This window comes from Balaenoptera borealis, assembly GCF_965194805.1.
Source record: "Balaenoptera borealis genome assembly, chromosome: 4".
NCBI lineage: Eukaryota > Metazoa > Chordata > Mammalia > Artiodactyla > Balaenopteridae > Balaenoptera > Balaenoptera borealis.
The window spans coordinates 87,790,474-87,811,904 of NC_138861.1; the positions used below are offsets into that span (position 1 = coordinate 87,790,474).

The 21,431-nt window shown below is 42.0% G+C and overlaps 1 protein-coding gene across 3 annotated transcripts in view; it reads right to left on the reverse strand.

Moving 5' to 3' along the window:
• The window catches only part of PGM2 (phosphoglucomutase 2), a 36,894-nt gene extending 16,787 nt beyond the window's left edge, over positions 1-20,107 (reverse strand). The window contains exons 1-9 of one of the 3 annotated variants that reach the window (XM_082390568.1): positions 19,935-20,106; positions 17,989-18,074; positions 15,990-16,157; positions 11,287-11,393; positions 7,417-7,501; positions 5,659-5,742; positions 5,349-5,542; positions 2,715-2,904; positions 1,119-1,216 (exon numbers count right to left, since the gene is read on the reverse strand). In XM_082390568.1, the coding sequence (XP_082246694.1) occupies positions 1,119-1,216; positions 2,715-2,904; positions 5,349-5,542; positions 5,659-5,742; positions 7,417-7,501; positions 11,287-11,393; positions 15,990-16,157; positions 17,989-18,074; positions 19,935-19,944 (1,022 nt within the window). In that variant the 5' untranslated portion in view covers positions 19,945-20,106. Of the gene's footprint in view, positions 1-1,118; positions 1,217-2,714; positions 2,905-5,348; positions 5,543-5,658; positions 5,743-7,416; positions 7,502-11,286; positions 11,394-15,989; positions 16,158-17,988; positions 18,075-19,934 lie in introns of all 3 variants that reach the window. The other 2 variants (XM_082390566.1, XM_082390567.1) reach the window with 2 other exon arrangements.
• Between the last annotated feature and the right edge of the window lie 1,324 nt (positions 20,108-21,431).

The following is a 21,431-nucleotide window of genomic DNA, read 5'->3' on the forward strand; positions in this document are numbered from 1 at the left end:
AGATGCCCCCCAAGGACTTCCCTGATGTTGCAGTGGTTAAGAATCCACCTGCCAATGCAGGGGACATGGGTTCAAGACCTGGTCTGGGAAGATCCCACATGCCACGGAGCAACTAAGCCTGTGCGCCACAACTACTGAGCCTGTGCTCCACAACAAGAGAAGGCACCGCAATGAGAAGACCACGCGCTGCAACAAAGAGTAGCCCCCGCTCTCAGCAACTAGAGAAAGGCCCACGCGCAGCAACGAAGACCCAATGCAGCCAAAAATAAAAAAATAAATTTATATTAAAAAAAAAGATGCCCCCCAAGTATAACAGTTTGCATATCTCAATTTTCCGCTCAGCTTTGCTGATTCTGAGAGAGAGACTGCTTAGCATTCCTTAAGATCCAGCGCGGTATTCACACAGTCAGGACACCAGAGAACAGGCTTGCAGCTTATGTTCCTGTCTGTAGGTGGCTACAAGTACACCTCACACTTCAGCATGTAGCACCTTAGCTTAAATTTCTAAAACCTGATATAGAATTGAATCTGTTTTGTTATCATTGAAAATCCTAACACTTTGACAGCACCCCACCATCTCCCAAACATCACATAGGCTGTTTGACACCCAAAACTGCTTTCAATTTCCCCCCCTTACCTACCACTGCTCTATACAAACTCTACAGTCGCACTTGTCTTAAGCATCGTCAGCGCCCCACAGGCATCTTCCCTGGTCTGTTCAACCTGAATTCAACATCGCTTTGAAGGTCCAGCTCCTCATCAAACCTTTTGCCAAATGCTGAACTGTAAAGGCAGCAACAAAGTACTCTGCCCTCATTAGGCACTGAGTCATTAATTATAATAAAAGCAATGATAAAACAGGGGACGATAACAAATAGTAATTTCAATTCTAAATACATACTGGGCTGGTTTACTCTGCAATGTGCTTGCTGATCGTGTGGCCCCCGGATCAGTACTTGCTCTCTGTTAGAGGATCTGATTGAGGTTCAGCGAGATGATCATTTGCAAAATGAATGGGAAATATTTCCAAATAGGTCTGGTCTCTCCAGAAACATTTTACTGCCAAAGATGTCACCTTTTATATTTTCCATTATGTAGGTAATCACAATTAATTGTACCTGTCTTGCTTTTCTGCTACAGCAAGTCTGTCAGCATCTGGGTCGTTTGCTAAAACGATTTTGGCCGTGGTTTTGTCAGCCAAAGCAAAAGACAAAGTCTGAAAAAGAATAAGAAGAGAAAAGGTCATTCCAATCAAGAATTGAGCACAGGGCTTCTCTGGTGGTGCACTGGTTAAGAATCCGCCTGCCAATGCAGGGTACACAGGTTCAAGCCCTGGTCCGGGAAGATCCCACGTGCCGCGGAGCAACTAAGCCCGTGCGCCACAACTACTGAGCCTGCGCTCTAGAGCCCGTGAGCCACAACTACTGAGCCTGTGTGCCACAACTACTGAGCCTGCGTGCCACAACTACTGAAGCCCGCGTGCCTAGAGCCTGTGCTCTGCGACAAGAGAAGCCACCACAATGAGAAGCCCACATACCGCAACCAAGAGTAGCCCCCACTCACCACAACTAGAGAAAGCCCGCGCGCAGCAACAAAGACCCAACGCAGCCAAATAAATAAATAAATAAAATAAATTTTAAAAAAATGCTTAAAAATAAAAGAAAAAAGAGTTGAGCACATTCCAGTCTTTAAAAATGTTCAGTTCTTTAAGAACTAAAAGAGGTCTTTCCCCAAACCAGGGCTGAATTTTATTTCTGGAGCTGGTCTTGGCTGGTCACATATTACTTCTTGAGTCAAAGGTCAGATAATGAGAGCATCAACACATGACCCACATGTACCCATGGGATTCACCCCACATCTGACAGTGTGTGTGGCTGGACTGGTATTTCCAGGCCTGGGTCTGTGATCAACCTAACAGACAAACCAAAATAAACCGACTCTCTGGATATCATTGTTACCCGAACCTTTAAAAAGACTAAAAGGAACCATAATTTAAATGGCACTTCTTCGTATCAGAAAAATATCAATTGAGGAATAAAAATCACGTGATAAATCTCCATTCTATTACTGTTTCTTTTTGGCATTAAGAAGAACAGTAAATTAACTTAAAATTAAATTGATTAAACTGAATGTAAAGCATCGTTTTAAGTTTGCGAGCAATTTCAGCTCTCACATCCTGATGCTAAGACATCTGATTTGAAAGTTCCTTTAAGAAATGGATGACTGGGCTTCCCTGATGGCGCAGTGGTTAAGAATCCACCTGCCAATGCAGGGGACACGGGTTCGAGCCCTGATCTGGGAAGATCCCACATGCCGTGGAGCAACTAAGCCCATGCACCACAACTACTGAGCCTGTGCTCTAGAGCCCATGAGCCACAACTACTGAGTCCACGTGCCTAGAGCCTGTGCTCCACAACACAAGAAGCCACCGCAGTGAGAAACCCCTGCACTGCAACAAAGAGTAGCTCCCGCTCGCCGCAACTGGAGAAAGCCCTCGCGTAGCAACGAAAACCTACTGCAGCCAAAAATAAAATTAAAAAAAAAAAAAAAAAAAGAATTTAAGAAATGGATGACTAATAAATATAAATATTTCCAATGATGAAATTACTTTTTTGTTCAGCACAATGAAAATGCATAAAAACATTTTACTCAATAGTAATAGTTTTGAATTATATTCAAGGTAAATTTTATAATTAAAAAAAAAATCAGGTTACCAAGACCCCTTTTCCCTCTTCAGGATTTGGGTATTTCACTGTTGGGAACTCAGGATCGGGATCCTTCTGTTCGGGAACAGCCTCGGGAGGAACAAGGTCAAAAGCCTTGAAAGCCGACTGCACGAAACTGTGACCCACGCCATGGACGGAGGTGTGCACAAACTTCACCTTGGTCTCCCTGTTCACAGCCCTAGAAACAGACACATGGAGAATGATAAAATATGCAAATATGGCTCTCAAAACTGGAAGGACTGCAAAATATCAAGGAACCAGATTCCTAAGGATGTAAGGTATCAAAGTAATAAGAATGTATAAGACAACTGAGTATCTTTCTAATTCCATTAAAAAAAGAAAACTTATTCACTCTCTTTCAAACATACACCCTCCCCCAACACATTCAAGTTTAAAATTTTACTCTGTAGTTATTTTCCACAAATTTACTTACTTTTGGATTTTATTTCATGCTACAGCTTTCACAGCTGGCCCAGTGGCAGTACCCACCCATGGCAGTGCCAGTAAATACTCTTTACTAGCTTCACACGTTTCAAAGTGTCCCTTTTAACACAATGTGATGGAACATCCCATACGTGGATGCATAAAAAATAAAACATTTTCTTTGTCAAGTAACAATCCTGTTTGGCAAAGTGCCCTGATCTAGGGACTTAATGTAGAATAAAAATGAACATCAAAATTAACAGCAGATTTCTCTCCAGACCCCAAGCTTGGGGAGAATCCTTAAGAAAGCATCTCTTGTGATCCAGTCTTCGGGGAAGTGAACATCCACCACCATGGGAGGGACACAAAACTCCACCCAGATGTTTCTCCCCCATCACCCCTATAGGACAAAAGCCTTAATCTGTAGGGGAAAGGGCAGCAACACCATAGCCATAGGAGGTGTTGGACAAGGATGCATGATTTATAACCAATTTGAAGATGAATAAAATATTAACATACCTTAAAAAAAAAGAAAAAAAATTAACAGCAGAAGTTATAGAAAGGTAAACACAAGATGTTAAAAAATTCCAGTGATCTGACTGCTAGATTCTTAGGTTACTGCCCACTTCTTTTGGCAATGAATAAATGAACAAGGTCTTCCTTAGACAGTAGTAGTTTAAAACAAACATACCCTTGAAAATAAAATGCATCTAGAAAAATAAATATGCAAGATTAGTGAGAACAAATCTGGAAAAAATCTCTTAGATATTAAAGTGAATTATAAAGCTATCACGATTAGAACAGTTTAGGCCTAGATATATAAAGGCAGATTAAAGGAACAGAATAGAGTCCAGAAGTTGATCCAATTTGAAATGGGAAATATATATGAGAAGTAGTAAGGCTTAGTGGTTAACATGATTTAGAGACAGACTCTAAATTTAAATCTTGGAGCTCTGCCACTTATAAGCTGTGTGACTATTGGTTATCTTCTTAACCTCTCTGTGTCACAGTTTTCTCATCTATAAGATGGCAATACACTAGAACCTACCCTCAGCATTACTGTGATGATTAAAATGAGATTAAATTAATTAGTACAAGTGAAGGGACTGTAGCAGTTATCTGATACATAATAAGCACTCATATATCATGTTAGAAATTGTTAGATTAAAGGTGATATTTCCAATCAGTCAAAGAAAAAGAGATTCTTTAGTTTAATATGTTGTTACAATTGCAACTTTTTAGAAAGAACCTAATCTGCTTTCCTACTTCATGCTTCATACAAAATTAAAAATCACCAACAACTCAAAAGATTTAAACATTGCAAAATGTAGACATGAAAGCCAAAGCAAAACAAGAGTTGTGCTTTTTTTAAAAAATAATCTTGGTATAGTGAAATCTATCTATAGTGACACAAAACCCAGGAATCAGAAATTAAAAGTTTCAATGAAAAAGTCCAAAGGTAACAACAGAAGGGAAAACAATATTTGAAATAAACGAAGTTTAGTTTTCTGTACAAGCAAAGAGGTTTTACAAATGCAAAAGAGGAACAAATACACAGAAAAATATAGGTTAAATAAATACTAAAAATATTCATAATTAAAGAATGCAAATAAAGTTAGGTATTACCTTCATGCAGCAAACTGGGAAAGAGGAGAAATTTAATACTTAGTATAGGTAAGAATGTGTGGATCATATACTATTATCACATACTGTTGGTGGGAATCTCAGCTAGTGTAACACTTCTGGAGAGCAATTTGTTAACCGTTATCAACTTTGTAAATGCATATATAATTCTGATGCCTGCAATGTATCTTATGAATACACTTGTGCACACACACACACACACACAAATATATGCATATATATGTATATACACATATACATATACATGAATCCACAACAGAGGTTAGCAGCCGTGGCCTGTGGGCCAGCCACCCACTTTTGTAAATAACATTTTTTGGAACACAGCTATGTTTGCATGCGTTCATTTCTGTATGATCTATGGCTGCTTTCCTACAACAGCAGAGTTGGGTAGTTGTTAACACAGTGGCTCACAAAGCCCAAAATATTTGCTATCTATCTTTCTAAGAAAAGCTGCCAGCCCCTCATCTATAGCCTCTAAAGTCAGATGCAGCTACAGTATATGTACCAACTGAGGAGAAAATTTAATGAAAACAGAATTTGGCTAAATCCATTTACCTGTGAAAACAGTATTTTTTAAGGTCTTCAAAGTAGTCCTTATTGATGGAAGCACTTGGGTCATGAAAGAGTGGACTGCCATTGATTACAGAATCGTCCCAAGCTTGAGGCCATGGCTCTAGATTTTCTTCAACAGCCTGGGAAATCCCTTTATCATGAGGAGAGATGATCTGAGCCCCGTTATCCCAATAGACCTGGAGAATGCAGGAACATATCCAGATGGTTTACAGTTCATTCCCTGTGCTCCCAAACCATAAAGGCACAGGATTCATACAGAAGGACATAAGTGTGGAGAGAAAAATAAAAATACCTTGTAACCATTATCCTGCTTTGGATTGTGAGAGGCAGTTATCATGATTCCAGCACAAAGTTTCAAATGTGATACTGTGTAGGGCTGTAATACAGTAGGAAAGGAGAACAGTTTTAAACAAAAAATTAGATATACTTAAAAGGTCTATCATATATTGTACCATGTTCCCTTTTAATAAACAGCATATATAAACATCATATTGTGTCATACAATATTTTTGTGCCACATCCAAGCAGTACACTCTGACTACCTTTAGAACTAACTCACTGCTCAAAATTAAAATAAGAAAGGTGAGTATTTTCCTAGGTGTCTTCTTATTCTGTCTTCTCCTTGGTAGAGCTAGAAAGCTCTCCACACAATATGATGGTCTGATTCTCCACTGCACATTCTTTTAAGCCTTCTGCTTGGGACAGCAGCTTATGGATTCAGTTTATTCCCTCCAGCTGCTTCCTCTGCTCTTCTTCCCCTGATTTGCTTTTAAGGAAAAGGTTGAGGAAAATGTGGGAGAAATGGAGAGAGCTCTCACAGCTTGTCATTTATCTCCCACTCCGGGTCTGATTATCCCTCTCTTACATCTCTACTTAGCTCCCATCTTTACAAGACTACTTCCCCAAGTGGGGAGAGGGTAGGCTTATGCGCCCCGTGGCTGCACATGAGATTTACTCTACACAGGCATCCTGAGATTCTACCTGCCCATTCGCTTCCACCCTCCCACCAAGAATCACTGTGGTCACTTGTCCCCCCCTAGGAGTTATCTCACAGTCCCCAGGTTTCCTGGAGCAAAGAAAAAGGGAGAATCACTCCACCACTTGGGCAAATGACCATGAGACACTCATTTAATTCATGTCTGATATAAAAGTAATAGCTATCAACACTTACATAGTACAGAAGACCAATGATGCTTGAACACATTGCAATTTTTCCATCAAACAATAAAATTTGAACCACATCTGGATGTGACATTGAGTGCCTACTGGGATATTTACAATCTAGGAGGCGCTACACCTACCTGTCAGTGCACTAGAGACAGTAAACACAAAGCTAGTGGAGCTTACTTTTTTATTTACACACTCTCATTTCTACTTGATGGAACTAACTGCATTCAAACCATGTTTTTGGTTTAGTATCTAAAAACATTTATGCTTAGCATCTGGCTCCACTCTTTAACAGTTCTATCTACTTAAAAGCAACAGCTGTCACAGTCCCTATTGTCCTTTTCTTTAGATTCTGCCACAATAAGAATTTGATAAAAATCTTACTAAAACATGCCAAGTATGCTTCTTATACTGGCCATGAATAGGATTTAGAACGAAACATTTATATAAAAAGTTGGTGCACCAACTTGTCAAAAATTTTCATGATAAGACATGGTTTGAGTTGAATTCAGATTTAGACCCAAGAAGTTTCCTAATTGGGATAGCTGGGAAAAAAGAATACAAACCAAATTAAAAAGCAAACAGACAGACAAACAAACAAAAGACATTTTGCTACCTAGCTAAAATATCCTTCAAATGCAAGTAAAAGAAAAATTGCATTAAAAAAAAATCAATTCTGATGAATCAAAAGTTGAATACCAGAGAATATTACTAGGATGTGGGAGGAACATTCCTGGAGAGGAGGGAGAATTCCTGATAAAAGGCAAGGAGCCCTTCTATCTTTCAAACACCTGAATCCCAAGAGCACTGAAGACTGTGAAACTCAGCCATGTCCCATCTCTGATTCCATGATAGGAAATTACAAGAGGAAAGAGTTACTTACCACAAAGGGGGTTGGGGTTATATCAGAAAAGAGGTACACAGGAATCCCCTGGCTGATAAACGTAGTTGCAGCAAGTCGGGCGAATCTGGAAATGCAGAGCGATGGGGGAGAAAAGGAAAGTAGAGCCATCAGGACTGTGGGTGACAATAAAGAAGGAAATTAAGGTGCAACCATTTCTTTAGACTGAGAATGGCAGCCAGATCGAAGAAAACGTTTATTATACTTCTGCTGGCAGAGAACATTAAGGCTGGAGGAACCTTAGGAGTCATCTCACTCCACCCCTTTGTTTTACAGAAATGGGACTAAAGCCAAGAAAGGACATATGACTTGTCCCATGTCCACGAGCCACTCAGCAGCTGACCCAGGGCTGCACCCAAGTCTCTCAGCTCTCCTCCATCTCAGGGGGTCTCAGCGGAGGGCGATGCTGTCCCCATGGGACAATTGAATCGTCTGGAGACATTTTTGGTTGTCACCAGGGTACAGCGCTAGTGGCAGCTAGTGGACGGAGGCCAGGTATGCTGTTAATCATCCCACAATGCACAGGGCAGTGCCCACAACAAAGAGTTATCTGGCCCAGTACCAAGTCACTTGGCAACAGTGCAGGGACAGAGAAACCCGAGTCTAAAGCTGTCACTATCCAGTATATGCCCTGAAGACTCGTATTTGATTCGATGTTGTCCTCTACAAAACATACGGCACATTGGTGTGTGTGTGTATGTGATACACGTGTAACACATATATGCATAGGACATATATATGACATATATACATCTTGGCTCCATTCAGCCCTTAGAAGAAGACTTAAATCTTTGACACTTTGACATATTTCTCAATTTCCACAGCACCTGGCTTTGGGCAGGACATAGAACATGGCACTGGGTCTTTCTTCATGCATGGAGTAAAGTACTTCATCACAATAACTGAGCAATTTACTTCCAATGAACACCACCACACTATTACAGGACTAAACAAACAAAATATTTGATCATTCTCCCAAATAGTTCTTGAGCACTAACTTCATGGAACACTATTTCGGGAGCTGGCTGGGGCAAAAAGATGAGATCTTTAACAACTCAAGCGTTAAAATTCCTAGGATCAATAGTAATACGAAAATGATTTTGACAATTAAAAAAAATACCTCTACATAGGGGAAAGTCATAAAAATAACGAAATTTAGCAAAAACAACTTAACTAAAAACCTGAATTAAATCCACACTGTATTCACTAGAAGGTACTGAAGTCACTTTTACCCTCATGAAATGTGTAGCATGTGTTCAGGCTGACTTTAAAGGCACTTTCTTAAAGCTGGCAAAGGAGACACTCAACATACCTACGATATATACATGATATATATGAATTAAGTTACAAATGTGCAAGAAAAAAGATTCAGTGTGTTCTCTGCATATACTTAACAGTTATTGCTTATGTTCCCCAACAGATATTTAAAACTGGAAGATTAAAGAACTAATCAACATTTCCTTAGGTAAAATTCTGAGACTGCAATAGTTTCCGACTCTTTAAGAAAACGTTGGGCTTCCCTGGTGGCACAAGTGGTTAAGAATCCGCCTGCCAATGCAGGGGACACGGGTTCGAGCCCTGGTCCGGGAAGATCCCACATGCCACAGAGCAACTAAGCCCGTGCGCCACAACTACTGAGCCTGCACTCTAGAGCCCGCGAGCCACAACTACGGAAGCCCGCGTGCCTAGAGCCCGTGCTCTGCAACAAGAGAAGCCACTGTAATAAGAAGCCCGCACACCGCAATGAAGAGTAGCCCCCACTCGCCACAACTAGAGAAAGCCTGTGCGCAGCAACGAAGACCCACCGCAGCCAAAAATAAATAAATAAAATAAATAAGTTAAAAAAAAAAGAAAAAGAAAATGTCCATTTCCTCATCATGAGTGTTTTACCATACACTGGTTAGTAATTGTTACAACCTCTAAATATCTTGCTTGCTGTCGGTGATAGACAGCGACTCTGAGCTCCACTCCATTCCATTCTATCAAACTCTGAGACTGGAACCATAAAAAAATAGAATCAGTAACATCGGTCACTTTAAGGAACTGATATGGCCCCAAGGCCAGAGCAAGAAACAGCTGCACCTTAATTGACAATGTTAACATATATGAAAGATGTGTCAACCTGAAGCAGGGTAGTCAGTCTAAGGAGAAGAAATCTGAGAAGCTAAACAGGCAGTTAGCCACATATATTCACTGTGCATGCTTTGACCGGAGGGTCTGACCTGCTGGTAAAGCATGCTTATGATGTAATTCTCACTGTAAATCCACTAACTGAAATTGACAAACTGATATTCTGAGGTTTACACTACATTACTCTCTTGTGAATGTAGTTCATAAGCATCAGTCCTTGAGAGATACAGCTTCTCTCTTGCTTTATTGACAAAAATCACATTTTTGAGCCTGCAGCTGAAGACCCAATATTTTATATCACCCTGAGTTCAACCTAGGAGCTGATGTCATCTGGTATTTTGCCCTGGCCATGCTCCCTTCCTCACAGCCACACATTTGTTCCCATTAATGTTTCTCTCTTAGACTAGAAGCTACTGAGAAGCAAAGATTAGGACTCTATGAATTTATTCAGCACTGTAAAGTTATGAGACTTTTCACTAATATTAAACATTGGCATGTTCTTCCAATCTAAGAAACTACTAATATTTATAATCTGGAAAGATTAAAAAAAAGTCAACATAATAGAGGAAGTGTTCAAGAAAAAAAGAGGGTCATATAACGTGATTAAGAGCAGTGATTGGCAAACTCCAGCCCATTTTGTAAATAAAGTTTTACTGGAACACTGCCATGCCCATTCAGTCATGAATTGTTCATGGCTGTTTTTATGCTACATGGCAGAGCTGAGTGGTTGTGACAGAGACTGTGCAGCCCACAATGTGTAAGATATTTACTATTTGCCCTTTAGAGAAACAGTTTGCTGACCCCTGGTGTCAGCCTCTTTATGTTTAAAATTGTGTTGCCTTCTCTCACTTTATGATATTAGAGCAAAGAGATAAAAGTACATACTTTACAGGTTTGGTGAGGGCTAAATGAGTGAATACTTAGGTGCCTAACTCACATTCAGCACTCAAATGATTCTATCACCACCACCACCACCACCACCGCCATCACCACCATCACCATCATCATCTGCCTACAGCTACATAAGACAGTCTCATTGGTTTGGGAATGTTACAAGAATGCAGCTTGCAATGGGCATTTAAGAATGGGAAGGAGCTCATGAGGCTTATAAATAGTGGAAGAAAAAAAATTTACATAAAAGGAAGAAAGTGAGAGGGAGAAATAATATTGCCAGTTAAAAAAATTACCTTAGGGGCTTCCCTGGTGGCGCAGTGGTTGAGAATCTGCCTGCCAATGCAGGGGACACGGGTTCGAGCCCTGGTCTGGGGAGATCCCACATGCCGCGGAGCAACTAGGCCCGTGAGCCACAACTACTGAGCCTGTGCGTCTGGAGCCTGTGCTCCGCAACGAAAGGCCGCGATAGTGAGAGGCCCACGCACCGCGATGAAGAGTGGCCCCCGCTTGCCGCAACTGGAGAAAGCCCTCGCACAGAAACGAAGACCCAACACAGCCATAAATAATAAATAAATAAATAATAATTTTAAAAAAAAAAAAAATTACCTTAGATAGGTAATAAGTTCTAAATTGTCTAAATAATTTTATCTTCTTAACCCAAACATAAAACCAGAATTCTTAAAAGTTGCAAAAGAATCTACCCATCAGTTTTATAGTTAAGCAATGTAGCTGACAAACATATCTAAAGTCAACATATTGAAATGGTGATTACACCTAAAACTACAAAATACACTACAAAAAAATAGTTTCCGAAATATCTTTACATACCTTCTGCTGCTGCCTCCACTTGCTGGATGGGCTCGAGCATCACAGCTGATCACAACACCTCTTTGCTTAAGGTCACTGAATTGTTTTTCCAGGTATCTACAAAATCCCTAAAAAATACCCCATGGATTCAAAGAGTATACTATATGTTTTAACACACACACTATATATATATTATATATATACTGAACAATAGGAAAATAACAGCTGTATTTATTTTCTATCTGTATGTGTCAGGTAATATGTTAGACACTTAGTATTTATTATCACTAATCCCAGATCAACTTGGCCAAGAAACCCCATTTTACAGATGGAAAAGCTAGAACTCAGAGAGGCTCGGTGACTTGCCCAGTTTCAGGTACACGAATAGCAGAGCCTAGATTTGTGCCTGGGTCTGGTTAGAGGTGGTTCAGTGCTGGGTTAAAAGCACACAGACTCTGTGGGCTTGTACTCTACCCCCACCTACGAGCAAATGACAAGTTCCTTAATCTCTCAGTGCCTCAGTTTCCTCTTCTGTAAAATGGGAATAACAATAGTACCTACTTCAAAGGGCTGTATGAGGGCTAAATGAGTTAAAACATGCCAAGTGCTGAGAATCCGACACCAAGGAAGCACTATGTGTTTGCTGTTATGAGCATTATTTTTACTGTCATTTTTCTTCAAAGCCTGTATTCATTTTACACTAGCCTAAAATGTCTGAGGACAGGGAGGTGTTTCAGACATTTCCACCTGCCCTGTACATCAGTAGGTAAAAGAAATTCGACAGTTAAGATTTCCACAGTTAACTGATCTAAACTTGTTCTGCTTGTGATATTGTTTTCAAGCAGGTAGGTCTTAAGGAGGCTCTATCAGTCCACCATTATACAAATTAAAATTGTGCAGAGTTTGGGCTATTCCCACCTGCCTAGAAATGGTGGAACACACAATTCCTGCATCTTTGTGGGTGCAATAACATCACATCAGTCTGAAATATGGAAGATTAGAAAACAGTGAACTTTGAATTCAAGAGGTTTAGATTACTGGACAAAATAGGTTTTATTACAGAACAAAAAGAACTCTGGTTGATTGGATTATAATGATGGTTCATACTACTTATTTCACTTTGATTGAAGGAAGTCTTATAAAAAGTTAATTGTAACTCTTATTTTTGGTAGGGCAATACTTCACAGCTTCGTTGCCAGAGTGATGCCAATTTAGAAAGCCTCCAGTTTTTCTTGTGCAAAAATACTGCATTGGGCATATCTTCTGAGGTTGAGGGATACGAGGTAATAAGAACACATGTGTACTGGTTCTGTGGGGTCCCCTGAGGGTACACAGAGGCTCACACTCTAAGGCTTACAACAGTGACAGCACTCTCTCCCTGGCCCAGGTCGACCCCTGTGTGTGGCCCCAGTGTTCAAGGGGGGCAAAAAACCATTCAGCCTTAGTCTAAAGTCCCTATCATCTCCAAACTGCTCTAAAAAACTCTGGGGCCTGCTGAGGCTGAGGACCTGAGAGCATGGCTAAGGGAAGGGGGCATGCTTTTTCCTGAGAAGAGACTCACTGAGGGATGGAAATATGATCATAGAGTGTAAGAAACAAACTTTATATACCTTCAAAAGGTCAAACTATGACCAATATGTAAAAGCTACAGAAAGATAGATTTGGCTCAAAATAAAGAAACCATTCTTTAATGAGAACGATCCAAAGACAGAATGGCTAATTCAGAAGACAATGAGTTCTCTATCACTGATGTGTAATGGCTCAGTTAAGTAACCTAAAAGGAAACTATAACCTCTGTCAATGAGGCAAACAGTACAAAAATTTCCTTCTAGTCTCTATCCTGTTTCCTAGTGGGTCGTTCTTGACTCACATGCATCTACTTCTTAAATACAACCAGATGAATTTGGGGGCACCAATAGGATGAGAGTTCCCACCAGAGACCAGCAAGTACGGAGTTTTCAGATGACTCCAGGCTCCAAGCTGGCCCACATGATGCCAAATGCAGCAGAGGTGAGGTGTCCCCACTGAGCTCCACCCACATTACAGATCTGTGAGCAAAATAAATGTGGTTGTTGTTTAAGACTACTATGTTTTGGGTGATTTGTTGTATGCTCTAGTGACCAGAGCAGAGGGCGACCTTATCCATCAACATGATCCCATGTTATCCATAAACTAGAACAGGATTCCCAGGCTCACTTTATTCCAAGCCTTCCCTCCAGAAAGATCTAGGGAGCCCTACTGCTTAACAGTAATGTGTTCCCGTGGCAACTCTGTACCCTTATGCAAGAGTTCCGTCTTAGAATTTTGTCAGAACATGCCCAACTCTGCCTTTATGTTGGGAGGTACATGTAAGGTACACGTAATCACCAGTAGTCAATTTTCCCAATGTATTATTTCCAGGAATTAAAGTGACCTTCAATTTTAACAAGTCTAAGCAGTTGAAGAAACAGAACAATCTGTTCCACTTCATTTCCCTCATAAACAGAACTCTCGACACTCAGCATCAGCTGTTTTATCAAAGGCTTCATCTTTATTCCTAAAAGTTGGGTCTGGACTCTAAGAGTAAAATTCACAAATGAAGGCAAGGGAACTCAGCAATAATTTCCACCTATGGTGTAAATTAAAACTAAATAGAACGAATAACTCTTGGTTATTCTGGCAGTTAGAAAAGCTTTTCAATGCTTGCATCTGCACAACCATAACATTATAAGAACACAGGAGTCGGTCAGCTTAGTTAGTGGATTGGCACCGGAATGAAAGCTCCATGAGGAAATCTGTCTGTTTCAGTCATTATTATATCCCTGATGCCTGGCACCCAATAAATCTCTGTTGAATGAATAAATGAACGAATGAATGAATTGCTGCATGAGTTTGAAAAGGTACTGCTTCAGCTGACTGTGCAAGCTTAACTTTATGGAGTAAACGTGTGATTCCCTGTGCCTAGGCAAACCCACAAGACTCATCCATAATTGAAACAAATTAGGTCTGTCAAATACAAAAGGAGCCTGGAGTTAAATTAATTAAACAAGGAGGCCATTGGACTGAGATGGTTTTAATGCCTTAGGAGCCTACTCAGCAAGCCAAAACCTAACCCTGTAAAAACCCCAAGGTTAAGAAATCGCAACTTAAGGACAGCCAATCACAAACAGCCAGCAAGGCTTTCCCAAATATGGCACCCGCTTGAGCTATAGCCAATCTATTAATTTCCTTGCTTTGCTTCTGCCTCTTCTCTATTAGTCTTTCCCCTAGTTCTTGTTAGTGGAGCGCTCTGAGGGGGAGCAGAATATGTGACCCCAAAACATGTCACTCTGGCATGTGGATCATTTTGAAATGAAGGCAATCAAGACCCAGCAGGCTGAAGAAAAACTTTCACCTCTTCCTTAACTACCTAGAAGAATTTAGATATGGAGCCTGATCCAGAAAGGGAACTTTTTTTTTTTTATTTTATTTTTAGTTTTGGCTGCGTTGGGTCTTCATTGCTGCGCATGGGCTTTCTCTAGTTGTGGCGAGCAGGGGCTACTCTTCTCTGCGGTGTGCGGGCTTCTCACTGTGGTGGCTCCTCTTGTTGCAGAGCACAGGCTCTAGGCATGTGGGCTTCAGTAGTTGCAGCACGCAGGCTCAGTAGTTGTGGCACACGGGCCCTAGAGCACACAAGCTTCAGTAGCAGCGTGCAGGTTCTAGGGCATGTGGGCTTCAGTAGTTGTGGCATGAAGGCTCAGTAGTTGTGGCTCACGGGCTCTAGAGTACAGGCTCAGTAGTTGCAGTGCACGGGCTTGGCTGCTCTGTGGCATGTGGGATATTCCCGGGCCAGGGATCGAATCTGTGTCCCCTGCATTGGCAGGCTGATTCTTAACCACTGCACCACCAGGGAAGTCCAAAAGATAACTATTATCAGAGATAACTTTTAATCCGAAAGAGCTATCTGGATGGCAGGCAAACATTAACTAGCAAACATCTGCTCTTCTACTGCGCTGTGAAAAATATAGCTATAAAAACATATATAGGGCTTCCCTGGTGGCGCAGTGGTTGAGAATCTGCCTGCCAGTGCAGGGGACACGGGTTCGAGCCCAGGTCTGGGAAGATCCCACGTGCCGCGGAGCAACTAGGCCCGTGAGCCACAACTACTGAGCCTGCGCGTCTGGAGCCTGTGCTCCACAACAAGAGAGGCCGCGATAGTGAGAGGCCCGCGCACCGCGATGAAGAGTGGCCCCCACTTGCCACAACTAGAGAGAGCCCTCGCACAGAAACGAAGACCCAACACAGCCATAAATAAATAAATAAATAAATAAATAAATAAAATTTAAAAATAATAATAATTAAAAAAAAAACATATATATACACACACATATGTGCATATATGTCTGTATATATAAATATATATATATATTTGAAAAGTCCTTCTATTGTCATTCCCCACTTTGAAGCCTCAACTGCTAAACCTGCCCTTGGGTCTCATTGTCTTTATGGGGCTCCCATACGTATGTAATTAAATTTGTTTTCTCCTGTTAATCTGTCTTATGCCACTTTAATTAATAGACCAGCCAAAGAATCTGTAAGCGTAGAGGAAAAATTTTTTCTCCCCAGCAGCTCCTGACCAGTTTGGAATTGCCTGATTCAAATAGATTTTTGCTCAAATAAACTCTTAAACTTTTTAATATGCTTCAGTTTATCTTTTAGCACTGGGACTATGTTAAGAATAACTAAGAAATATAAAAATGTGGCACCTGTGTAGTCTGGATGATGGTCAAGTCATTCATACGAGAAATTCCTGCTCCCATAGCACCTCGGAGGCCAGCTGTCCCAAACTCCATTCGAGCCCCAAAACATTTTTGTAGTTCTTCTTTATTACCTTCTGCAATTACTTGTTTCACTGACTCCAAAGTTAAAGGATTCTGCAAAACAGAAATGTACATACCAGGTATAGCCAGGTGAATAACATAATGAAAAATCAGAAATATAAAAAATACCTCACGATAATTCTAACCTACAGGAGAGAAAAATATATATATATATTATAATATATGTATGTGTATGTATTTGGAAAGCATATATATATATGCATACATATACAAGTATAGGCTTTTCAATTTTCTGATGCTTTTAAAATTTGAAATATGAAGTTGGTCTTTTAAAAATTATAATGCATGATATTGTGATATAATAAGAAATATATATTTAGTTTTTGTTCCTAGTTCCTGGCAAAGAGGTCATAAAACCCTTGAAATTTCCTGAATGATTAGGATGAAAGGAGCATCTTTTGTTATTCATAACAAACCCCTTTCATCCATACCTGAGTTTATCCTAATGAGGTGACTCTTGGGAACCAACCAAGTGATTAGATGGTTGGAACTTTCAGCCCCACCCGCTGACTTCCAAGAAGGGGAGGTGCTGGAGATTAAGTTCAATCACCAATCATTTAATCAATCATGCCTATGTAGTGGCACTGAAGCTCTGCACTCCTTCCCACTATACTTTGCCCTATGGATCTCTTCCAGCTGGCTGTTCTTGAGTTGTGTCCTTCATAATAAAATTGGTAATAGTAAGTAAAGTGCCTTCCTGAGTTCTGTGAGCTGTCCTCCAATTACCAAACCCAAGAAGGGGGTCACGAGACCTCTGGTTTATCACTGGTTGGTCAGAAGTAGAGGTGACAACCTGGGACTTTTGCGGGTATCTGAAGTGGGGACAATATTGTGGGACTGAGCCCTGAAGCTGGAGGGTCTGTGCTAACTCTGTACTGAGTTAAACTGTTGGACACTCAGTTGGTGTCCACAGAGAAATGGAAACTAGCACAGTGTGAAAAACTCACACATTTGGTATCAGAAGTATTGTGAGTAAAAGGAAATAGTTTTTCCTTTATAATGTAAGTATTATTTTCTTTCCTACAAAGGTAAGCACTTTTGGAGAAATGGAATGAACATACAGGTTTTGGGATCTAACACTCAGAATGGAATCCCAGCAACACCACCACTCACCAACTCTATACTGTTGGGCAGATTATTTAGCTTTTTGAATTCTCAGTTTCCTCATCTCTAAAATGGGAACAATCTATAACCTTCCTTACAAGGTGGTTTTGAGGTAGTTTACATTAAATTAATGTAAAACACCTTTTTCTATCTGGCACCTAGTAATAATCAAATGTTCATTTTCTTCCCTAATGTCTTCAAATTTTCCTAAAGTGATAGCGTCTATAATTTAAATCAAAACCTTACTTTGGTAATGTTTTATAAGTTGTACAATACTTTCACATACCTGGTCAAATTTGAATCTTGCAATGACTATAAGAGGCAGGCAAGTAACAAAAACCCCATTTTATAGATGGGGAAGCCTCAGAGATTAAGTGTCCTGCTTAAACTGTTATGTGTAAGCATTAACTTAGTACCTTTCATATTACATTAACTGCTTCAAACAGACACTCACATGAATCATTTAAGTCATTTTAAATTGCCCTTTTTTTGAGCAATAGTTGCAGAAAATGTTAAGCATGGAGAAAAATGACAATTACATTAATTCCATGTCAAACTTTCAAATTAAGAATTCAGGGTAACAAAGAGTAAGTACTTTATATTCTATCTTACAGTAATCACCGCAGTGGATGACCATGCAGGCAAAATATGGCCACATAATGAAACTTTGAAATGCTACTGCAATAAAATGCCGCCTTTTGGAATTAAGCCCACATTTTCAGATTGTTCCAGATTCAAGAGGAAACAAGTAAAAGCCCACCTTTTTGGTTAAAAGCAATAGCCACTGACCACAGAGCACAATCTGACCTATCAGATTGTTAGATGCCTGCAAGTTAGGGCTCAGATCTGCAATGTAAAAGAGGTTCAATAAATAATTGCTGAGTAAATGAGAAAACAGAGACTTCAAGGTCACACCCAATATCCGGTGATTCTTTCATTCACAGTGTAGATTTGGAAAATCCTAATTGGCCTTTGATATCTATAAAAGACCGAATACCTTGAGAGAAACCAAAGGAGGCAGAAAGATAAGAATAAAAAAATCAAGAGGTCAGCAGAGATCAGAGTCATACGTGGCAGTGACACATTTGTCAGCAACCAGAGGAACAGGGATGGAGGCACAGTGGAAATGCTCAGAGGGTACCTGCTGGTGCCCCGCCACCCTTGGGGCAATCAGACCACAGGGCTGCAATGCTTTTAGCTGGCGGGAAGTTCCCTCTGGGTGCCTGTCTCAAGCCAAAGGAGAAATTAAGAGAGGAAAGAACAAGAGGAGTGGTAGCAAAAAGATGAAAAGGACAACACCCCCTCACCTCTATCCAGTGAGGCACTCTCTCTGTATACAAAGATACAACATTTTGTGGAAATTGGGTTTTTATTTCTTCAAAGGGAAAGTTTTATGAAACTAATTCATTACCAACTATGGCTTCAAAAGATTTCTACTCACTGCCAGTTAGTGAGTTATCAGAAATGGAGACCTTTTCCTCGGCTAAAGAATTCACAAGAATTACAAAGAAAAACCACCCAAGGAGTTGCCAATAGCATCCAGAAACAGGATGTGCTGGCATTTCATGTGAAGTGGGGGCCCGAGGGTGAAGAGGAAGTCCTGGCCCCTGCAGAAAGGGCTTGAAATCTTCCTCACTGACTCAAATATTTCAGGTCTCTACTATTTCAGTGCACAGTAGTGCACTGTGCAGGACTATGGACCATGGAAGTTCGTGAATGAGTGAGCAGCACCGACTATACGATTTGCTGGGGCCCAGTAACAAATAAACCCACAAGCAAGTGTTTTTGTTTTCGGCCAATCGCTAAGAGCTATGAGGGAAAAGAACAGTCTGTTTAGAGAGAGTATTAGAGAGAAATAATTTACCCTTGGAAGCCAGGGAAGCCCTCTCTACATAAGCCACATTTAAGTTCAGGCCTGAAACATAAGTAACGACATGAGAAACAAGTTCAGCAGAAGAGAGCTGAGAGGAACTTTCCGGGAATACAAACAGCGTGCACGACGTAACAAGTAGGAAACGAGAGACTCAGGTTAGAAAGGAGACAGGGAGTGATGTCCGGAGCTCGGTCCCTGCTTCTGTTTGCTCCAACACCTAAGAGAGTGAAAAGCTAGGGTGCTGTGTTCAAGGGGTTCCCCCTTCTTCTCAGCAAAGTCTGAGACCTGAGAAAAACTGGCCTGAAGCCAAGCGGGTCCAACCGAAAGGATCCACGTTTGCAACCCAGCGCCTGGGAAGGCTGCTCTGCCAAGTTCCCGGGAGTTTGAGGAACAGGCGGGAACAAATAGGGGTCGGTGGGGGATGCACGGCGGACTGCAGAGGGCGAGCCCGCGGTCTGAGTGGCAGGAACGCGCGCTCGCCTCAATTAGACAAGACCCCTGAGGCCCGCCGCATTCAGACCAATCCCGCTCGCTGCCCCGCTCCCCAACCTGCAGTCCCCGTCCGCCGGATGGCTGATTTTGTCCCGGGACAACCTTTCCCGGACAAAGTTCAAATGTGCCACAAACCAGCCACACCGACGAGGCCTGGCCGCCGCCGCGTCCTCCTTCTCGGTCTTCCGGCGGGACCAGCGCGGCCCCGCGGGGCGGAAGGGAGGGAAGGAAGGAAGCGCCTGCACCTGCACTCGCCGCAGGAAAGGCGGCGCGGCGCCCGGGGAGCGGGCAGGGGGTCCTGCACCTCCTCCGGGCACTCCCGGCCCCCCGGCGCCCTTCACCTTGTCCCATCGCAGCCACTGGGCCGTCTCCTGGTCCAGCCGGGCGTCCATGCCGGGGCCGCCGCCTCCCGGAGCCCCCGTCCCCGCCGCCATCCCTGCGCTGCCACCACCAAGTTCAAGAGGTGGCGAGATCGCCCTTCCGGCGGGGCGGGCAGGGGCGGGGAGGGGCGGGGCGGGGGCGGGCAGGGGCTGGGAGAACCGGCTCGGGAGCCACCCGCGTCCGGGAGGAAAATGACGTGCTCCGCCGGGGGCAGCCTCCTTGCAGTGTACAGTTGCGCCTCTGGGGGCAGCGGGATAGAAGCGAGGGGTGGAAGTGGGCGTGCTGAAAGATCCCGAGGTCACCCCCATTCATACAACAGCTATTCATTCAGTTCCTACTGTGCGCCAGGCACCGGGTCAGGAGCTGGGATACAAGCACGCGTAAGCCCAGAAAGGAGCCTAAAAGTTATGTAGAAATTCTGAGAGTCAAGAATAACCGAGAGGGCTTCCCTGGTGGCGCAGTGGTTGAGAATCTGCCTGCCAACGCAGGGGACACGGGTTCGAGCCCTGGTCTGGGAAGATCCCACATGCCGCGGAGCAACTAGGCCCGTGAGCCACAACTACTGAGCCTGCGCGTCTGGAGCCTGTGCTCCGCAACAAGAGAGGCCGCGATAGTGAGAGGCCCGCGCACCGCGATGAACAGTGGCCCCCACTTGCCACAACTAGAGAAAGCCCTCGCACAGAAACGAAGACCCAACACAGCCATAAATAAATAAATAAATTAATTAATTAAAAAAAAAAGAATAACCGAGAAAAATCTTGAAAAAGAAGAAAAAGTGGGAGGATTAAGACAAATAGATGGTGAAACAGAATGGAGAGTCCAGAAACAAATCTACACGTGTATGGACAGTTCATTTATTTCAGAGGTGGCGCCGCAGAGCGAGGGGAAAGGACTTACTTTCAATTAATGGTGCTAGGTCAACTGGATATCTATGTAAGAAGAAGAAAAAAGAAACTTGAGCCCCTACCTCACATCACACCTCATATAAATATGCATTCCAGGCTAATTGTAGATAAGTGTGAAAGGTGCAATGAAACTTCTAGAAACTAAAGAGTTCATCTTCATGACCTTAGGACCACTAAGCCATAAAGGAGATGCATGCAGTGAGCATGAAAAGGTATGCGTAAGAATGTCTCTAGCAGCATTATTTGTAATAGCCCCAAACTGGAAACAACCCAAATGTCCATCAGCAATACAGTGGATAAATACATTATATTATATTCATACAGTGATATAGAAAAATTGTGGTGTATTCATACAGATGTGAAAATGAACTATTGTACACATTGTAGATGAGCCTCACAAACATTATGTTGAATGAGCGAAATATTGGCTCATTCCATATCTATGAAATTCTAGAATAGGTAAAAATATAGGGAAAGAAAGCAGATCAATGGTTTCTAAGAACTGTGGATGGAGAGAAGGGTTGCCTACAAAGGGCACAAGGGAATTTGGGG